Here is a 19,151-nt window from a genome sequence, read left to right as displayed (position 1 = left end):
GCCACTTTGGTGTTGGTTGCTGGGGCTGCCAGAAGAGGTTGGGCCCTGCCTTCCTCTGCAGACACCTGGGGCACAACCCTGGAGGAGCAGACAGCCTGTGAGTTCCCCACCTTCCCAGGAGTGATGGGGCTCGGGCTTCAGCCCTGGGATGGTGGGGTGGCAGGCTCCAGCCATGTCCCCTGGCCGGAAGACCCCATCTCCTGTCTGCAGGGCTTTAGGTTACAGCCTCAGGGCTTCAAGCTCCTTCCTGGGGCCTCATCCCTCAGGCTCTGGCTCCCCCCTGCCTCTCCCACCCCTCATCGCCCCTGGTCCCTGCTGCCTATCCACCTCCCCATCCAGGGCTTAATTTGTCCCCAGGCTTGCGGGGGCTGAGTAAGTCTGTGGTGAAAAGTGTTACTATCCCTTTTCACAGCAGAGGCTTGTTAGCTAGCTGAGAGGCTGTGAAAAGTGATATTAACAAATGTACAAAAAAATCACTTTTCACAGTAGCAGACTTACTAGCTAGCAATAAATAAGTTACAAGGATTTTGATGTGCATACTTATTTGTTTCTCCTAAAGAATTTTAGGAAAAGTTGCCAGAGTGGCCACCAGCAAGAGTTGGTGGCCGTACTCCAAGGCCACCAAAAAATTTGTTGTGAGAACCCCTGCCTTAGAACACAATAAAGTATGGCATTAATAATACAAATATTGGAGATGTAAACTGGACTTCTTTACACACTCCAAATAGCTGCATTTTATTTCTTTTAACCTTGTGTGTCATTCTTTTTATTTCTCAGCATTTCCTTCTTGCTTGAATAAAACAATTATAAAGTCTTCATTTTTAATTGATCCCTTGTGACAAAGTCCTATAGATTTTAACAGAGAATTAATGGAGAATGATAACCTTTAAGCCGACCAACAGAAGTCTAATGACAGGATCTCATTCTCTATTAAACAGCATAGGCTGTAAAAGTAATTTCTACGAAACCCGTTCGGTTTCATTCTTACTAAATTCTACAAGACTTTTTCATATGGGAAGTGAAGTTCTGGGAAGAAAACTGCCAGAGTGTAACAACTGACAGACCCATATCACATAAAAACTAAGGTTTTCAAAAGTGACAATCTAACACAATGACTGTGAAGCAGGCACTGTCTCTGATACATGTACAGTAGCTGCTACTTAGCCTGCTGTTGGCTCGAGATAGAGCTCTGAGCTGTCACCTGTAATCTCCCTATTCAACATGAGGTTGCTATTGGCTGCACTGCAGAACTCAACGGGACAGTTTTGGCTTGCAGGCTACCTGTGACCTAGAAAGAAAGGACAAAAAAAGATTGGAGAAAAGGCAATCTTACCATACCTGTGCTATTAGGTTTGTGTGGATGGGGAGCATGCTGAGAAAATACTAAATTAAGGACCACTGCAGAAGCACGTTTGATATGATTAGTTATCACAGAACAACTGCAATGTTTGTGGTCAGCTTAACACAGAGATGAGCATGCTCTTCTGTGACTGTCACCACTGATGTCTTTTGAATTTAAAGTCTGACCATCACAGAGGGGTGAGAGGTGAGAGAGTGGTACTGATTAGTGTAGCTGTGTAGCACAGAATGGAGCTGGCAACCTTTGAAAAGAGAGCATATTTTACATAATAGCTTCTTTTCTGGCAAAAATGAAAAGGTTGCTTCAAGTGCAAGCTTGTAGTCCATCCTTTCCCATAGAAAGGAGCTTAGCAGCAGCAAGTAGAACAGATATTTAATTCAAAATCATATTGCCACTCTACATGGCTTATCACCCAAACCTATCAAAGAATGGAACATAATGAACTTGCTAACAGGGATTGCATTAGAGCCACACATTGAGTGAATCTTTCAGAACTTCTGTGCCAGGTTGTAAAGATTAAAATAAATAGTTACACCCAAACAACATACCATTTTACAATTACTGAATCCTACAAAACTAAAACACTGAATCTGACATTTAAATCAGCAATTTTTATGGGATATTTTCCATGGAGGTGCCATTTATAAAGACTTTATTAATATTTATTACCTTATACAGCATTTACAGGAGGCTTGAAAATAACCTTCATTCATGTATTAAACATGCACCCACATTGCTTTTAACACTCTCCATATCTCATTAAATGCTTTTAAACAGCTTTGCATAATATCTGTTAAACACTGATAACTACAGCATTATAGGACATCCTTGTTAAGGTATTAAAGAATGTAGCTGTATATTGTAAATAGTTGGTATAAATATTAATAAAGCTTTTCAAAATGGCATTTTTACACTGAGATTTTATTTTCTCTTGATATCTCCCTCCCTCCTTTAATGGCTCAACTACAGTAAGCTATTGAAGGAAAACTGCTGTGATTAGTTATAGTGGTTCAGGTGGCTATAGCGGTTCAGGAAAGCTCCCATTGAGGAGGGAATATTATGTCTGACTAAGAAGAGTTGAATAGGAATCTCTGATACCTACTGATTAGGGATAGGTTCTGAGACCCTTACGCAGATTGAGTAGTTCCTTACTCCAAAAATAGGACCAATAACTTTAATTGAGCTTTACACAGCTTGGGGCCTTAACGAATCTGGGCCTTACAGGAGTTCGAGATTAACTCTCTTAAGGCCTAGTCCATTGAAATCAATGAAAAGACCCACCTGACTTTTACGGATCAAAAGACCAGGCCTCTAGCCTTACCTGTTTAATTTAAACCAAGGTGATTTTAAGATCTTCATCCCCAGGACTCTATTAAATACTTTATTTGTGCTATATTAGATACTAAAGGTGAAATCCTGGCTGCCACTGACATCGAAGGGGGCACGATTTCACCCTAGCACTTGTTACTGATGTCTTGTTTCAACAGATATTATGGATATTATGGTAATATGTATTTTTTGCCAAAATGTTAACACACGTTTAAAAATTAATAAAGGATAGAATATATATAGCAGCAACTTTGAAAGTCGCTGCTTTCTGATGCTTTTGAATAACACCTTTAATGTCTTTGTCATAAATGACAAGTAGTGAGGATTAACTATCATTCCCCCTTTTCCCTTTTTTAATTTAAAAATTTGAAATTTGACAAAAACAATCCAGTTGTCCCAAAAGGGGGAGAAATTCACAACATTTTCATAATTTTGTTTTGATCTTTACATTTAACAAAAGCAACTTCTAACTTGATGCGGTAATTAACATTAAGACATTTTGTAAAAACATCAGCAATGTACTTTTGTTTGCAATGAGGGATAGGGTAACATTATTAGGAGCCTGGGACCCATTTTCAAAAGTAAGTTGGGCACTTAGGGGCCTAAGGCCTAGTTTACACTAAAGAGGTTTGCTGGTAAAGCTACACTGACAAAACACTCCCAATACACATGCAGCTTTTCAGTGTTTTTATTGGTATAGTTTATACCAGTTCTGCAAGTGAAATAAGCTATACCAGCAAATGCGATTTTATACTGGTATGACTGCATCAACATTGAGGCATTTGCCGGCATAGCTATGTTGCAAAATTTACACCTCTAACGGACATCAATATGCAGGCAAAACACTCTGGTGTGGACCTGGCCATTGTCTAACTGAAAGGCACTAGGTGCCCAAGTGAAAATAGAACTGAGGCTATGTCTACACTTGCAGAGTTTTTTCACTGACAGTTGTGTTGGTGATAGAAAAGCACTAAAAGAAAAGCGCCGGTTTGTGTTCACATTGTTTTTCACAAGCGTCAGAGTGTGTTTACATATGCAGCACTTGCATCGCAGAGGAGAAGAGCGCACTGTGGTAGCTATCCCGCTATGCACTGCCCTGGGACACAAAGCAAATCATTATTGTGGCGGGGTGAATTTGTGTGTGTGAGATAGCCGCCGGAAGCAACCAATCCTGAGGCAGGGGGAGGCCCCGACCTCAGCCCTTGCCTCCCTCCCTGACTCTGCACAGCACATTTTGTCTGCCTGCCTCTGTTCGCATTGTGGGAGGCAGTCGGAACATTCCATAGTAATGATTTGTTTTATGTCTCAGGTAGTGACAGGCTGTCAGAACGGAGCTAAAGGCGTATACCTGTAGGCAGGACTGCTGAGTTTCAAAGAGTGGGTGCTCCCACTCTGCATTGTGGGACAGCTCCGGAGGGCAATTAGACCAGTAAAAACAATCAAGAGTCTTCACTGGCACATCAGTGCAAAAGCATCGGCTCAAAAAGCAAAAAGACTCTTGTTGGAGTGGCTTTATTTTTGCGCTGAAACTCAGCCATTCCAGTGCAAAATGTGGATTTCCAGTGATCATGCTGGCGTGGTTTTTGCGCAAAACCCTGACTTTTTGTGCTAAAATTGGCAAGTGTAGACATAGCTTTAGGCTAGTATGTCACTTAAAAGGTTTTGAAAATGTTACCTATATCAATTACATTATGTTTTATATTGCAATGCAGTTTTCCTTGAAAAGCTAAAACAAAGGCAAACTCCTTCACCCGTATAATCTAAATACCACAGAAATCAATGATCACTTTGATACAACCCGTATCAAGCAGTAAAAAGCCAATGGGTCTGTTTGGTGGCCGTTGAATCCATTTGAGCAAGGAGGAGTATATTTTTAAAAACAGTTGCCAAAGGTTCAAACTGCATGACTCCCATTCTCTTAAATGAGGCCTCTGGCAGGGTCATTAAAAAGAACTGATTACAAGAGCTAAGTACACAGAACCAGCTTATTTTTTTTCAAAGTAACTCATTGTGGAAACAAATTACTTTCAGACAGGTTGTCTTGAGAAGCAAATGGGTTTCTTTTTGTGTTTTAAATCTTCCACATTTTTTCAGCTGAATTTAATGGTGAAATATGTCAGCCTACCTAATGACTGGGAGCGTTGGACAGAGACCAAAGAAACAGAAGCTCAATCTCTTCAGGTGAGGGAGGGGCCATAGAACCCAGACATCATCTGCATTGAGGGGACAAAACTGAACAAACTTGCCTGACTGACAGTCATGGAGGATGAAACCTTCTGTCTACCCAAAGAACAGGTTCAGCATAGCAGCATAATAGTAGTGTACGTTATACCATCCTGCTTGCAGTGGGGGGTGTCCTTCACCTCTGAGCTGAAAAGTTATTTCACTCTCCCTTGCCCATTCAAAATCTTTGGTTTTTCTATGTTGGTGTCAACACAAAGGCCAATGTGGGTTCATCGTAGTGATGAATATTGCAATGCAGACACCTGTCCCCTGGGATACGGATGAAGACCAACCAAGTAATTTCATACAGGAGATCAAACAGAAATCAGCTGGTAAATTTTTTTAGCTGCTAACATGTGAGGGTGGATTTAAATCCACAACATATTGGTGAAACAACCCCTCCTCTATCCCATTATGAATCCTAACCCCGCCCCCCCCACCATTTTATCCTCTTAATTTGATTAATTTTCAAACCAGAAAATACTATAGGACAGAGTTAGTTATAGTCAGTTACTTTTCCTGACAATCTAACCAGTCCTGTCCAAAGAGGGTATGATCTTATCTACCAATCTGTTCACAGACAGTCACACTGTGTAGCTCACAAGTATAACATTAAAGTAACCCAGAACAGTCAGGTACCAGTGGCTTCTAAAAGTCAATCAGTGAATAGTAAGAGCGAGCTTTAGCTAAGTAATGTACTTAGCTATTTTTTATTTTTTTTTAATTTGGATATGCTGGAAATCTGTCCATTCCCCCTCTGCACAGGTCTGCCAATCACTTGTTTTTCATCCTAAACATTCCATTATCTTTCTTCAACAATTTCTAAATTTTTAATTATTTTTTTGATGAAGGAAAGACAAGCAAACGGCCACAAAGCTAAGATATACTTTCTCTCGTCTCTGTCACATATAGACATAAGTAAAGAAAGCCCTTAGCTTGGTTCCAGTTTTCTGAGAAAACCCACAAACGCGTGTGTGTGCATTAAATCTCTCCCACACACATATGCGCGTGATGGCATAATAAATATATATATTATGTATTGTATCTTTTATGTATAATATATATTAGATTGTCTCCTTCCAACCCCAAAGTCTAGGAAGTTTAATTAATGTAAATGAAATTAAAAAGTGAGCAAAAACTCAATCCAGCTGGCTGGCATAGTACATGACAAAATGAAAGAAAAGGTCAACATGTTTAAAGGTTAGGTTGTATGCCTGTGTGTTTTTCCCTGTAAACTGGTTTCAAATATCCATGGAACATCTAGCTCATTACAGCTCCGCTACAAATATCAAACAGAATTTTCCCTTATAATATTTTGAATTATTCTATTTACATATGATTTTTTCCAATAATAAAAAGTAAAACATACAGCAATTCAAGCACTCATGTTCTTAAAAAATAATTAAAACAGAAAATAAATCCATTTCCTAAATCCCATCTCTGCATGATAATGTGATAGCTAGAAAAATAATTCTTCCTGCCAAGACGCCAGCTTTTCTTATGATTTTCTATTATAAAATGTTGTAGCACTTGCCAAAATATCAGGAAAGTTTGACTTTTCTTTTCTTTTCAAATATAATCTGAGCTGTGCTAAGGACTATGCAAAAAACTTTCTTGAGAACAACACAATACTGGAGTGACTCTGTCCCAAACTGGGTACTCAACAGAGGAGGCTTCAAGACTTTCTAAGGGCAGCGCAGAGGGGGAAAATAAAAAACACTGGAAGGACTAATTGTTTGTTTTCCTTAGAATTTCAATTGGCTACATGAACAATAAATGCTTATATAGCTAAAAAAAGATTTACTTTGTATAATCAGTACTGCACGGACTTGGCATCACTGGACTATATGCTAGGCTGCAAGCAAAGACGCCATCTATAAAAGCAACTGCAGTGAGTGGCAAATGTAATGAAAATTGACGTAAGAGTGGCCCGGGCATTCAGTAAGCATGGATTCCTCTCTCTACAATGTGCATTGGTAAGTGATGATACGAATCAGCAAGTCACACAAAACAAGTGGTATTTATCATGAGCTGCATCTTGCCTTCCAAGAAGGAAATGCCGGCTGCACAGATCACAGATGTTTACTCAGCATAAATCTAAATCTAAAAAAAAAAGTTATGAAAGGTTTGGTCCAAAATATTCTCTCATCCATTGTGCTGATGCTCAGAGCACTGAAAATTCACAGCTGATCTTGCACTCACCCCACAGAGATCATTCAACTTCTTTTGTTTTTGCTTTCACCATCAGAAAACAGTGGCATTTAAAAAAATATAATCCTAAGTAAGTAGGGCTATCATCAGCACCAGGGTATGGTGTGTTGCGTTTGTTGAGACTGGACTGAATCCCGTCAAAGATGGCTCAGGGCTGTGTAAACTGCTGCTGCAGAAATGTTTAGTGGTTTGACGTATGTAAACAGTACCTTAACCTCTCCCCTCCTCACAGCTATATGAGAGAGAGATTGCTTTGCTGTTAGCCAATAAAAGATTGATTTTTGCTGATTCAACAAGGAGGGGAGAATTTGTGAGCAAGAAATGGCAACAGCCTCCTCTCTCCAACATAATCTCCTCCCCACAATGTGAAATGGTGGTTTAAGGTCCAATCTACATACCCTGGATTTGTTCTAACAGTACCCACATAAGCAGTTCCACTGAAGTCAAGGTTGATGTCAGTGGGTCTACCAGTTCAAATCAAGGGTTTGCAGAATAGGGCCCTGAAATGGGTATTAATGCGCCTTTTTAAGCTCCTGCACTTCGCTGATACAATGGCTCAACAAAAGGAACAAAGTTGAGAACGTGGGAGCAGTGGCTGTAGGAATCACACACGTTTACTAGAAGTTGAATGACCTCCACAGAGCCTCTGACCGCCCCTTCTGCAGTATATTTGCACACACCACAATAGATCACGAAGGAGACATATACATTATCATTTGTATAAACATTAATTTCTATAGGAATTGGAAAGTCCTTCACCCTGCATTTCACAGTAGTAAAGAGCAAATGATCTACAACACTCTAATCAGCAGTTGTCATGGATACCATGTAAAGCTTAGCAGTGTTGCTTCTGTGCCCAAAGTTATAGGAACTCCACGTAGTTTTCAGGGATTAGTCCTGTCTTCCCGTTCAGGGTTCCTTCCAACCAGCCAGGCTCCTGAGATGGATGAACTGAGGAGAGAACAGAAGGATATTAACATCAAGCTTACAAGGGACATTTTCTAGTGGAAAGGAAATAAGAACATTTTCACCCACAACCAATCTCACTCAGTTATGGCAAGTTTTGAATTCTCCTGTACAGTAGCAAAGAGAAAGAAGCCTCCCTTCTCCTTGCTGTGGTTTGAAGCTCTCCGGGACAATGGTGACAAGAAGCTATTTCCTGCACTTGCATTAGAGATCAGTATTGGAATCATTTCCCCTCTCTACCACACAGGAGAAATGCAAATTTCTGAGGCAACTGTTAGGAACCTGGGGCCACCCACTTCATTATCCCAGAGGTTCATTTGTATCCTATTTCCAAAGTCTCTTATTCATTTTCCTCTGTCTCCAGAGCCTGGGGTCTAAATCATCTGCTTAGCGGCCTCCGCTCTCCCCCTGCAGCTGATTGATCTAAAAACCCCTCTCCATTTCCCCTGCTCTTCAGATACTGAGGTTGCTTCTCATTTCCCCATCCCTACAGAGTCCCAAATTCAAACTGCCGAGCACCAGAACTTCAGGTCTGAAATCGCTTCTTTCCATTTTTTCCCTCTCTAGATCCTTAGGTTTATAATTTCTCCCATTTCCCTTCTCGCTGGATCCTGTTGTCTAAAATGGCTTCTCCTCTCCCCTCCCTCCCTGCAGACCTCAGGGTACACACACCTGCTTTCCCCCCACCCCCGGACCCCAAGGTCTAAAACCATTTCCCCTACTTTGTCCCTCTAGATCCTGTGGTCTAAAACTTCCTCCTCTTCTCTCTCCCATCCTGTGCTGTGGTCTTCTCCTTCTTCTGTCCACTCAGATCGTGGCATCTAGAACTCTTCCTGTGTCCACTCTTCCTAACCTGGCTTTGGCTTGCTTTTTGTGCATGTGTTTTTTTTTAACATGGCATGAAGAAATTATCTTTCTGTTTGGGGAAACCATTGTGATGACGAGAGGATTATATAAGCCCGGTCACAGGCCCTGGTCAGGAGAAAGAAGGAAGAATTATGAAGGAGCTATTGCTGTTTGTATGCTGATAATATAAAAGCCACTCTCAGCAAAGAACTGGGCCTTGCTGTCTTGTTTTAAATATTGTTTTAATTATATAAACTAGTTTTCTAAAGAAGTTGAGAAATTAAAGCTCTTTCACACTCTGCTGTGTGCATTAACATGACTTCCTGGGCTTGGTTTAGAAAAACACTCTCTCCTCCAAGTTCTGCACTGAATACAGACTCAGGGACAAAGAGCCAAGCACCCAGATAAAGAACAAGTTTCCCAGTAAGATCGGGGGTGAGAGTTTTTGCAGGGGGGGAGGTGGTGGTAGAGAATGTTTTGATATGACAATGCATTCAAAATACCCTCAACCCTTGAGCTAAGACTTATTTGAAGTTCAAAAAATGTGGTTAGCCACACTGTCATATGATTCTGCACTTCCTGGTCTGGGCCTCACCAGCTTCCATAAACAAAAATACTAGCATTTTCTAGAAAGGAATCAAAACACTGCAGTATCACTTCTATAAAATGAGACATTCTGTGCAGTTCCTGTAGGATGCTGTAGTATTTTATCTTCACAGTCACATAACACTAGGATATGGAACAAATTATTGGGAAAATGCTTATTTTATAAACAAGGGTTAAGCTGATGCAAGCACAAAAATATTCCATGCTCTGACATGGTAAATTGTCAGATGACGACAGCCAATCAACCTTTCAGATTTATCTGAATTTCCTGGCTTTGATCTTTCTAATAACATGGTTTCTGGGGAGAATTCCAAAGAAAAAATGGGCCCCACAAAAGAAAGAAAAACTCCTGCTTACTCCCGCCTACCCAAACTCTGTTCTAAAACTTCCCCCTCAGTTCTGTTCTAGTAGCAGATAACCTTCATAATCTCTCCCTGAACAACATACTCACAGCTATCCCGCCTGCTTGAAATCTCAGTTCACCCATGAAACCCTTACGAAATCTTCAAAGAAAGCCCAGACACCTTTCCAATTACCAAAAGACCTTCCAGTTGCCAATAAAGACTGCTACATGCCCACCAATGCCCCATGTGGTCTACATTCTGCACTACTTAGGGGGACACCTTGTAGGGAGACGTACTTATTGGGATGCAGGAGGAGAAGGGAAAAGAAACCAGGTAACTCAGCATCACTGTTTAACTGGGGTTTGAATGGGCCACTGAATCCTTCTACAGTGAAGACATCTACTTGTCTTTAAGACATATAATGCTGTCACTTAAAGAGGTGGGTGGACTTCTTGCAATTTTGTGTTATTTTGTTTTTTTATATTGTCAGAGGCTACAGTGATTAGTTTGGGAAAGGAAATGCACTTGACCAGAGTCCCAGAGAAGGGCTCAGCTTCACCAGGGGATCCATTGCAGGCTAATTTTTAGATTGAATAAAATTGACCATGCCCATTAAAACTGATTAGACATCGATTTACTATCCATAGCACAAAGTTTCCTATATTGATCATGTGTCACAAAGGGCATCCCTTTTCAGCAATGTGTCTATCTCTGGCAGGCACCTAGGAAACACCCGTCCCTCCTTAGAAACTTTTGAAATTGTGATTGAGGGAGCATACATTGTATGTGAATAAGGGCTTCTCACCGCTTGTGCTTGCAAATGGTTGTACTGAGCAGAATAGGTCCAGCCACTGTGTGTGCCCGTGTGCGGTCTTTCCCCACAGCGAGGGTTTGCACAATCTTCAAATTCTAGGTCTCAGTAAATGGGCTCAGGATAAAGCTTTTATTGAAAGTCATATGGGTTCCAGGTACTACTCTTCTCTTCCTTTAAAAATGACTAATATCCCTGAGAGAGACATTAAATTTCTTTCACGATGCTGTATGATAATGCATCATGCATACGATAGGTGCTAGAGAGCATCTTAACAGCATTTTCTCCCCACTAGTGTATGAAATGAGAATACAAAAAGAACACAACTTTTCCACATTTACAGCTTACAAATCACAGCACCTGGCAGCAACAATTAAGATGTTTTTTAGGTTAATTTAAAGGGACAGTCGCTAAAAATATGGCCAACATTTTTAAATGTGCGTTTAAAATGACTCACCTAAGGGCCAATTTACATAAATGCTGAGTATCCACAACTCCTGTTGTAGACCACATGATCTGTGGATGTTCAGCAGCCATGGAAAACAGGCCCTACGTCTCTATTTAGGCACCTAAATAAGTGGCTAGACACAGGCACCTAACTTTAGAAAATCAAGTCTGAACGTTAGGTTTAATGAAAACTATTGACCACATTTCCTAATCTGTGGCCTTGTCTACACCACAAAGTTGCAGCGCTGGTGAGGGAGTTATAGCGCTGCAACTTAGGAGGTGTACACATCTGCAGGGCATCACCAGCGCTGCAACTCCCTGTTTGCAGCGCTGGCCGTACACCCGTTGAAACTCAGGTGTAGAGGATCCAGCGCTGGTGATCCAGCGCTGGTCATCAGGTGTAAACACTCACCAGCGTTCTTCTTGACCTCCGTGGAATAAACAGGTATCCCAGCATACCAGAGGAAGCCTCTCTGGTAATCAAGCAGGTTTCCTTCCCCGCGGTTTGCAGGGGGGGTTCGGGGAACGCGAGAGCAAACCGCGGGGAAGCAGGTCTCCTTCCCCGCGGTTTGCTCTCGCGTTCCCCTAACCCCCGTGCAAGCAGATCTCCTTCCCCGCGGTTTGCAGGGGGGTTCGGGGAACGTGACAGCACACCGCGGGGAAAGAGATCTGCTTGCACGGGGGTTCAAAAAACACCGTAGCAAACCGCTGGGAAGGAGACCTGCTTGCAGGGGGGTTCGGGGAACACCGGAGCAAACCGCTGGGAAGGAGACCTGCTTGCACGGGGGTTCGGGGAACGCGAGAACAAACCGCGGGGAAGGAGACCTGCTTGGGGGGGGGGTGTTCGGGGAACACTGGAGCAAACCGCGGGGAAGGAGACCTGCTTCCCCGCGGTTTGCTCTCGCGTTCCCCTAACCCCCCTTGAAGCCGCCCAACAGCGCTGCAGTGTGGCCACATCTAACACCACTTGCAGCGCTGGTTGCTGTAAGTGTGACCACTCTGCAGCGCTGGCCCTATACAGCTGTACTAATACAGCTGTAACAACCAGCGCTGCAAAATTGTAGATGTAGACATACCCTGTGTCACTAATACTTGACAGATAATAGTTCTTAACCTCTTCCCTAACAAGGACTCCCCCGCCTCTCCCTCCAGGACTTTCCTTCTGTCTAGCTGGGGACCCCCTCCCATTTACACAGTGGTTGCAAACCCTCTGATACCTATTTACAAGCCTCAGGGTGGGAACCCATGCTTTAGATTATTAAAATGTAAGAATTATTAAAATTCTTTCCATGTACATCTTGACACATATGCCATAGACAGGATGGTCCAGTGGTTAGGGCCCTAGTCTTACACCCATGAAACCCAGGTTCAAGTCAATGCTCCACCAGACCTCCTGTGTGACCTTGGGGATAACTGAGGCACAGAAAGGCTAATAACAGTTCCTTACCTCACAGCTGCATGTGAGGATAAATACAATAAAGATTCTGCAGTGTTCTGAGAAATGCAGGGAAACTTGCACTGCAAATGCTGCAGAAGACTAGTTAAATCCAAAGAAAAAAACTGTCAACCTTCAAAAGAGTATTTGAAAACATTGCTATTAATATTATGCTTCCCAAAAACTTCATTATCACAATAACTAAAACTAGGACATCAACAACCAGACAGTGTCTATTTAATTTCTTCCCAGGGACCAGCATTTTATCTGTTAGAGTTATTAGGAAAACACTAAGTGATTAGGGAATTATCTGTGTTTTTTCTTGAACAATCCATCAATTTTTATCTAGCAAGCGCCCGATATTTAAATCAAACTTGTACCTGTTTAGTTGCTGGCCTCTGTCACAAGCTCAAAGAGGGGACTGTGCTAATTAACAAGAAGGGGACAAAAAGAGAATGTGGCAGCTGCTTCCAAAGTGACAACATACATGAAAATAAAGTCCAAGCCAGTCTGGGAAGTGGTAGAAAATCCTTTCCATATAATGCAACTATATCCAAGACAACACTGAAGAATTCCAATATGCATAATATTTTTGCTCCTTTTTCTTGATGGAGGAAACAGATAATCTATGCTTTTTAGGAACAACTCCCATAAACGAACTGATTTCAGTCTACCCACCCCAAGTCCCAGGAATGTGTAGGAGAAAAAGGACATGAATATTACAGTTCAGAGTAAGACACTCATTTCCCCCTTTTCATTTGGGGCAGGAACCATTACAGCAATGTCATAGTGCAGCTCTGGTACAATATTCAAAAGCTAATCTGTCTCTGTCACATTCACCTAGAAAGCTGCTCAGGAATCAGGAAAGTTGACACTAGCTTTTGCTGCTTCTGCATCTGGGCTTTGATTACCTTGAATTTCCTTATAATGGAGGTTTATTTATGAGATCCAAAATGTGGAAAGGGGAGCAAAAACGGCATCAGACACGGGACAGTGCACTCATGCACAGACAAAGTACAACTAGGGTGACCATATTTCCCTATGCTGAACACGGGTCACCTGGTAAAATTACTCGTATTCAAGTGAGTTCAATAGCAATCAATCAGAACTATGCAGTACAGTAACTCCTCACTTAAAGTTGTTCCGGTTAAAGTTGTTATGTTCCTGATCAGTTAGGGAACATGCTCGTTTAAAGTTGTGCAGTTGTTTGGCAGCTGCCTGCTTTGTCCACTGCTTGCAGGAAGAGCAGCTTGTTGTAGCTAGCTGGTGGGGGCTTGGAATCAGAGTGGACCAGCAGCCCCCTATCAGCTGCCTGCTCCCCTAAGTTCCCTGTGCTGCAGCCACCCAGCAGGCTATCAATTGCTAGCAGTTCAGCTGTCCCTCCCCCCCCTGCCATGTGCTGCTCATGCCCTCTGCCTAGGGTGACCAGATGTCCCAATTTCATAGGGACAGTCCCAATTTTGGGGTCTTTTTCTTATATAGGCTCCTATTACTCCCCACCCCATGTCCTGATTTTTCACACTTGCTGTCTGGTCACTCTACCTCTGCCTTGGAGCTGTTCCCAGAGACTCCAGCTTGCTGTGCCGGGGAGGGGGGGGCTAACATCAGGGTGTCCTCTTCCCCCCTGCTCCTGCACCCCGCTTACCTCTTCTCCATATAGAGCAGGGAGGGAACACAGATGGAGAGAGTCAGAGAGAGCTTGGGGCAGCAGCTGCTGTCTCAACTTCCTGATCCACTTAAAAAGACAGTGCACTTAAGAGTGGGTCAGCTTACTTAAAGGGGCAGTGTGCATTTCTCCCTCTCTCCCACAAACAAGATGTGTGTCTGTCTCTGTCTGCTGTGTCTGTCTCTGCCTGCTATGCTGTCTCCCCTCCCTCGTGTTTGTACTGCCTTGTGTGAGAGGCTACATTAACAACGTGTTCACCCTTGGATGCTCAGCCAAGTCCTAGTTCATCATTTAGCAGCAAGGCATTTCCTGGGAAATATCCCTCCCTCTTCCACCCCCTAACTTCACCACCTCAACCAAGCTTCACAATCATCATAGCTGCAAACAGCATTAAATTGTTTGTTTAAAATGTATATTGTGTGTATATCTATATAATATGTAGTTTTTTGTCTGGTGAAAAAAATTTCCCTGAAACCTAACCCACCCTATTTACATTAATTCTTATGGGGAAATTGCATTTGCTTAACATTGTTTAGTTTAAAGTTGCATTTTTCAGTAACATAACTACAACATTAAGCGTTCACATTAACATCAATTTGACTGAGCCCATTAAAAAGAAATACTGCATAGTTGGAGTCTTCATTTACCTTCATATCTTTAAGGCTTTAGGGTTTACACTGGGAGGAATGGCACACACCCCCCAACCCCCCTCCCCCTCCACACACACACACGGGGAGAGGTGAGACACACACACTCCCGTATACCTCTCTCACACACGAGGGGTGACCAACCAACCCGACCCTCTTTGCCGGTCACTCTCCACCCTTCATGCCTGGCTAGGCTCCAGGAACAGATCCATGTCCTGGTACCTGGCCCCCCACATTCCCGAGGCAACACATGCCTCCCCTCCCCAGATTTCTGCCAGGGTTCACACCAGAATGTGAACAGCAGCAGCCTTTCGGCACTGTGCAGGAAGGAAGGCGCAGGAGCTGCTTCCAGCAGCAGGGGAATGGGGTGGGAAGGGATGACCTAGCCTGTGTCTTTGCAGAGCTCATCTCTTCTTCTCCCAGGCTCCCCTGGCTGGAAGCATCTTGTCCCTTCCTGCCCACACAATGTTGAAAGGCAGCTAATACCTCCAGGCTGCTGCTGGCCACTGACATAACCTAGCCACCTCCTGTCCCCCAGCTACAGCATGGTCCTCGGGAGCCAAAAGAATCGCACCGCCTTGTAGGTGAGACTGCATTATATTGGGTTTGGTCTGGTACAGCGTACAGGCAAGAGCTGGTACACCGTGCCAGACTGGACCAGCTTCCTTGGCGGTGATTTAAAGGGCCCGGGGCTCCAGGGAGCCCTGGGCCCTTTAAATCACCGCCAGAGCTCTGGCAGCGGGGCTCGGGCAGGGATTCAAAGGGCCAGGGGCTCCTCGCAGCGGCTGGAGCCTCTGGCCCTTTAAATCCCCATCTAAGCCCCGCTGCCAGAGCCCCAGCGGGGATTTAAAGGGCCTGGGGCTCCAGCCGCTGTGGAGAGCCCCGGGCCCTGTAAATCACCGCCGGAGTTCTGGCAGCGGGGCTTGGATGGGGATTTAAAGGGCCCGGGGCTCCCCGCTGCTTTACTGCATTATATTCGAATTCGTGTCCTATCAGGTCACGTTCTATCAGGGGTAGAGATGTGCCTATCAGCAACTAGCAAGAACGCACTGGGTTAGAAGAGGAAAGCAACTCAAAAGCAGTATTGGTTTTCAGATTGAGAGAGGATCCATTAGCTTTGTTTTCACAGGCTTTCATCCCTGTTTATCACTGCAGTGGGGTGGATGGTGCTCCCATGCTAAATACTACATTAAATTTTTACTTATTAAAGATTAGAGCACACATTCTGCGTTCCTAAACATAGCCCTGGGGATCGCTGCAACCCCTCCACTTAATTCTCATGCATGTATGTATACAAGGTGATGATGCCACTGAAAGATGAAGCATGGTCACATCCTGTAATTTCCCTCCATTTTCAATGCATGAGTTGACTATCTGGTGCTAACCAAAGGCAATGGTGGTAGTTTGTTATAATAAAACCTGTATGATGGCAGATTATAAACTTCTAGAGTTGTCCTTCTTGAGGCTTCTCCTTCCCACCTATACTTCCCCAACAATTCTTTTTCCCTCAAAAGGCTCAGTCCTGATGAGTCCTGAGCACTTCCTATGAGGTGTGAAGCTCCCTTAACTCCCACACATACAAAATCAGCTCCAGTGGGCCTGATTTTCAGTGATGCTGAGCACTCCAGCCAACAGGAGCTGTGGGTTTTCAGCACCTCTGAAAATCAGACCTCTTCCTCTCCTTATCATCATCTCTGTAAAACCTTTCTCCTTCTTTGTAGCTTTCAACAGTCTCTCTCTCTCTTCTCCCTGTGAAGCATTTTGTATTACATTACACTGTCCATGCTTGGGAACGGAAGACTCACCATTATCGAATATGATGCCTGCTGTGAAGGAGAGCTCTGAGTCATGTTCTGCTTTGCAAGCATACAAGGCTCTGGCTTTCCGGAATGGTGAGCTGTGAAAATAGAGAAAGAGAATGTATTTGACACAAAAAAGAAAATCTCTATTAAAAATATAACACAATTTCCATCCCCACTCTCTTGGGGGAATTTTTGAGGAAGATGTCAAAAGGAAGGGCTCAAGGTGAAAAGATTACCTAGGTCAGGGGAGAAAAAATTCAAAATACTTCAGATAAAGTCAAGCTCTCTCAGAGATATCACTTCCTCCAGAGTCTCATTTCACCACATTGGAAATTTCAGTGTGAGCAAAACTGAAGCACTGAGGAACAGGGCATGTACAGAGTTGCCCAACACACTGAGCAGCACTAAATCAGAGGTCACTGGAAGAGTTTCCTGTCCATTAAAGGGGAGAATTAAATAAGGCCAGAGTAAGCTGGGAATATTTTGTGAGTCACTGAAGAGAAATGTCTAACTAAAAACCTAGTTCCTACTTGGGGCAGACAGGCAGGCAGCATTAGTAGTCACTCACTGACACTGTAAATCAGTCAGGGTGGTTTGTTTTTAACATTTACCCAAAAAATATTTTAGAGTTCATTTCTAGCTGTATCTGCAGTGTTCTAGTTCCTGGGAACAACTGCACCCGCAGACGAGCACTTCCAAAACAGAACAATAAGTAACTTCTATTAATAATTTGTTGCCCTTTTTCAGAACCCATCACCTGAGGGTCTCAAAACCCTTTACAAACATTAAATTTCAAAACCTGCCTCTGTATTATCTCCACTTTGCAGTGGGGTAAACTGTAATGTAATGTAAAGTCCATTTATTCAGGTATGAATACTGGTGACCTCATAATAGAATTTTCAGAAGCATTCTTAATTCATGGCTAACTTTGCACCTCAGCAGACGACCTTCCCATGACCTGCCTCATACCATCTATTGATCTCCTCACTGGTTGTTCCTACTATGACGACCTCCCACCATTCCATCCATGATAGCTTTCTCAAGATTATTTCCATCTCTATGCCTGATGTGACCTAAGTTTATTTCCCAACAACTGGTCTGATTTTCTCTAACAATATTTCATCTTCTTTGCCATCCAGGAGGTAGGTAAAAATCTTCACCAGGATGGCATCTCAAAGGTGTTAATTTTCCTCTTAGCATAAGAATTCTCTCTCAGGAGTCACATCCATAAGTTGCTATGGAAACAAATAAGCTTTTCACCAGTCGGACCTCCAGGGTAAACTGAGGCAGAAAGCATTCGCATCCAAAAGCCAACCAGCAATTCACTGGTAAAGTGGGGAACAGAATGCAGGAGTCTCTGGCTCTTGCTTCAAAGATTTCTAGTCAGGTGAGGAAGAGTTAGCTCACCCTTCCTTTTCTGTCTTAAGATCAAACAAGACCGATCAGTCTTTATTGTTGTATTTATTGTTGTATTTTAAGCAGAAGAGTAGAGTATATTTTATGTAGCATATTTTGCAGTTTTGGAAATCCCTCCCATTTCAGTGAGACAATCATGCAGGAAGCTGTATGCTGACTCTGCCTCAGATGGAAAACCCACCAGAAAAATGGAAGCCTCCTGCCTGAATTGGGAGTCCTGGAAGGCAGAACCTGTCCAGTTCCTTACTGAGACGCACAGTCCAAGATATTTAGGCTGTGCCTCTGCTCATACAGATACCAGAGGCAGCATAGACCTGTCAAGAAGGTGTCAAGATTTTGGCTGTCAAGCCAGTCAAGTGCTTCCAAAGCAGTATGAAAACTCTGAACTGGTATTAGTAGATTCAAACAACAATAATGCCTTGTTGAACTGAGTTCAGTGCTTTTTTTATGAGCGTTACTTTAAATGCCTCGATCGCTTTGGCATTTAGACGTGAACTTCTTGCACCCCCCACCCCGACCCACAATCCGAGGGGATTTATTTACACTGCCTGAATAGATCAGAGTGTATTCCTACCTCAGTTGATCATGGAAGCCACAAAGACCCAACCTGACTGCTCTTCTCTTTGGAAAGTTGATGCTCTGTGGCTTCCCTGACCTTGACAATGTTCTTGGTACACATAGTACAATCTGAAAGGCTAGGCTCTGTGGTCAGGATCCGGGGGTCTGGATTGTGGAGGGAGGGTGCTTCATTTTCTTGGGCTTTTGCCACTGAAAGACCGAACCACTCCAAATAGAATCGTCACTTGCCTTTTCATTATGTTTCATCACATGTTGAAAATAGTTCCAGCTCCCTCAGAGGGGAAACTGAGGCAGGGTGCATAGTGCCATGGTCCACAAGAGTGTACTGTGTAAGCCAATCTGATGCAGTCTTCTAGGTCACTTCCCACAAGATGCCTTATAATGAAGCCCTGACATGTGTATCATCTAATAAATATGAGTCATTGTACCACTCCTGGCTATTATTACGATCAATGCCTTTAAG

General features: G+C 43.2%; 1 protein-coding gene across 3 annotated transcripts in view; it reads right to left on the bottom strand.

Moving 5' to 3' along the window:
• Positions 1 to 1,139: 1,139 nt before the first annotated feature.
• Positions 1,140 to 19,151, bottom strand: part of ARHGAP26 (Rho GTPase activating protein 26) — a 533,008-nt gene continuing 514,996 nt past the window's right edge. For all 3 annotated transcript variants that reach the window (XM_050962626.1, XM_050962623.1, XM_050962625.1), the window contains 2 exons: positions 16,697 to 16,788; positions 1,140 to 8,074 (listed from right to left, as the gene is read on the bottom strand). In XM_050962626.1, the coding sequence (XP_050818583.1) occupies positions 7,986 to 8,074; positions 16,697 to 16,788 (181 nt within the window). In that variant the 3' untranslated portion in view covers positions 1,140 to 7,985. The remainder of the gene's footprint in view (positions 8,075 to 16,696; positions 16,789 to 19,151) is intronic.

Source organism: Gopherus flavomarginatus, chromosome 7 (genome assembly GCF_025201925.1).
Source record: "Gopherus flavomarginatus isolate rGopFla2 chromosome 7, rGopFla2.mat.asm, whole genome shotgun sequence".
NCBI lineage: Eukaryota > Metazoa > Chordata > Testudines > Testudinidae > Gopherus > Gopherus flavomarginatus.
Note: the sequence above shows the minus strand (reverse complement) of the source record. Positions and strands in the feature narration are given on the sequence as shown.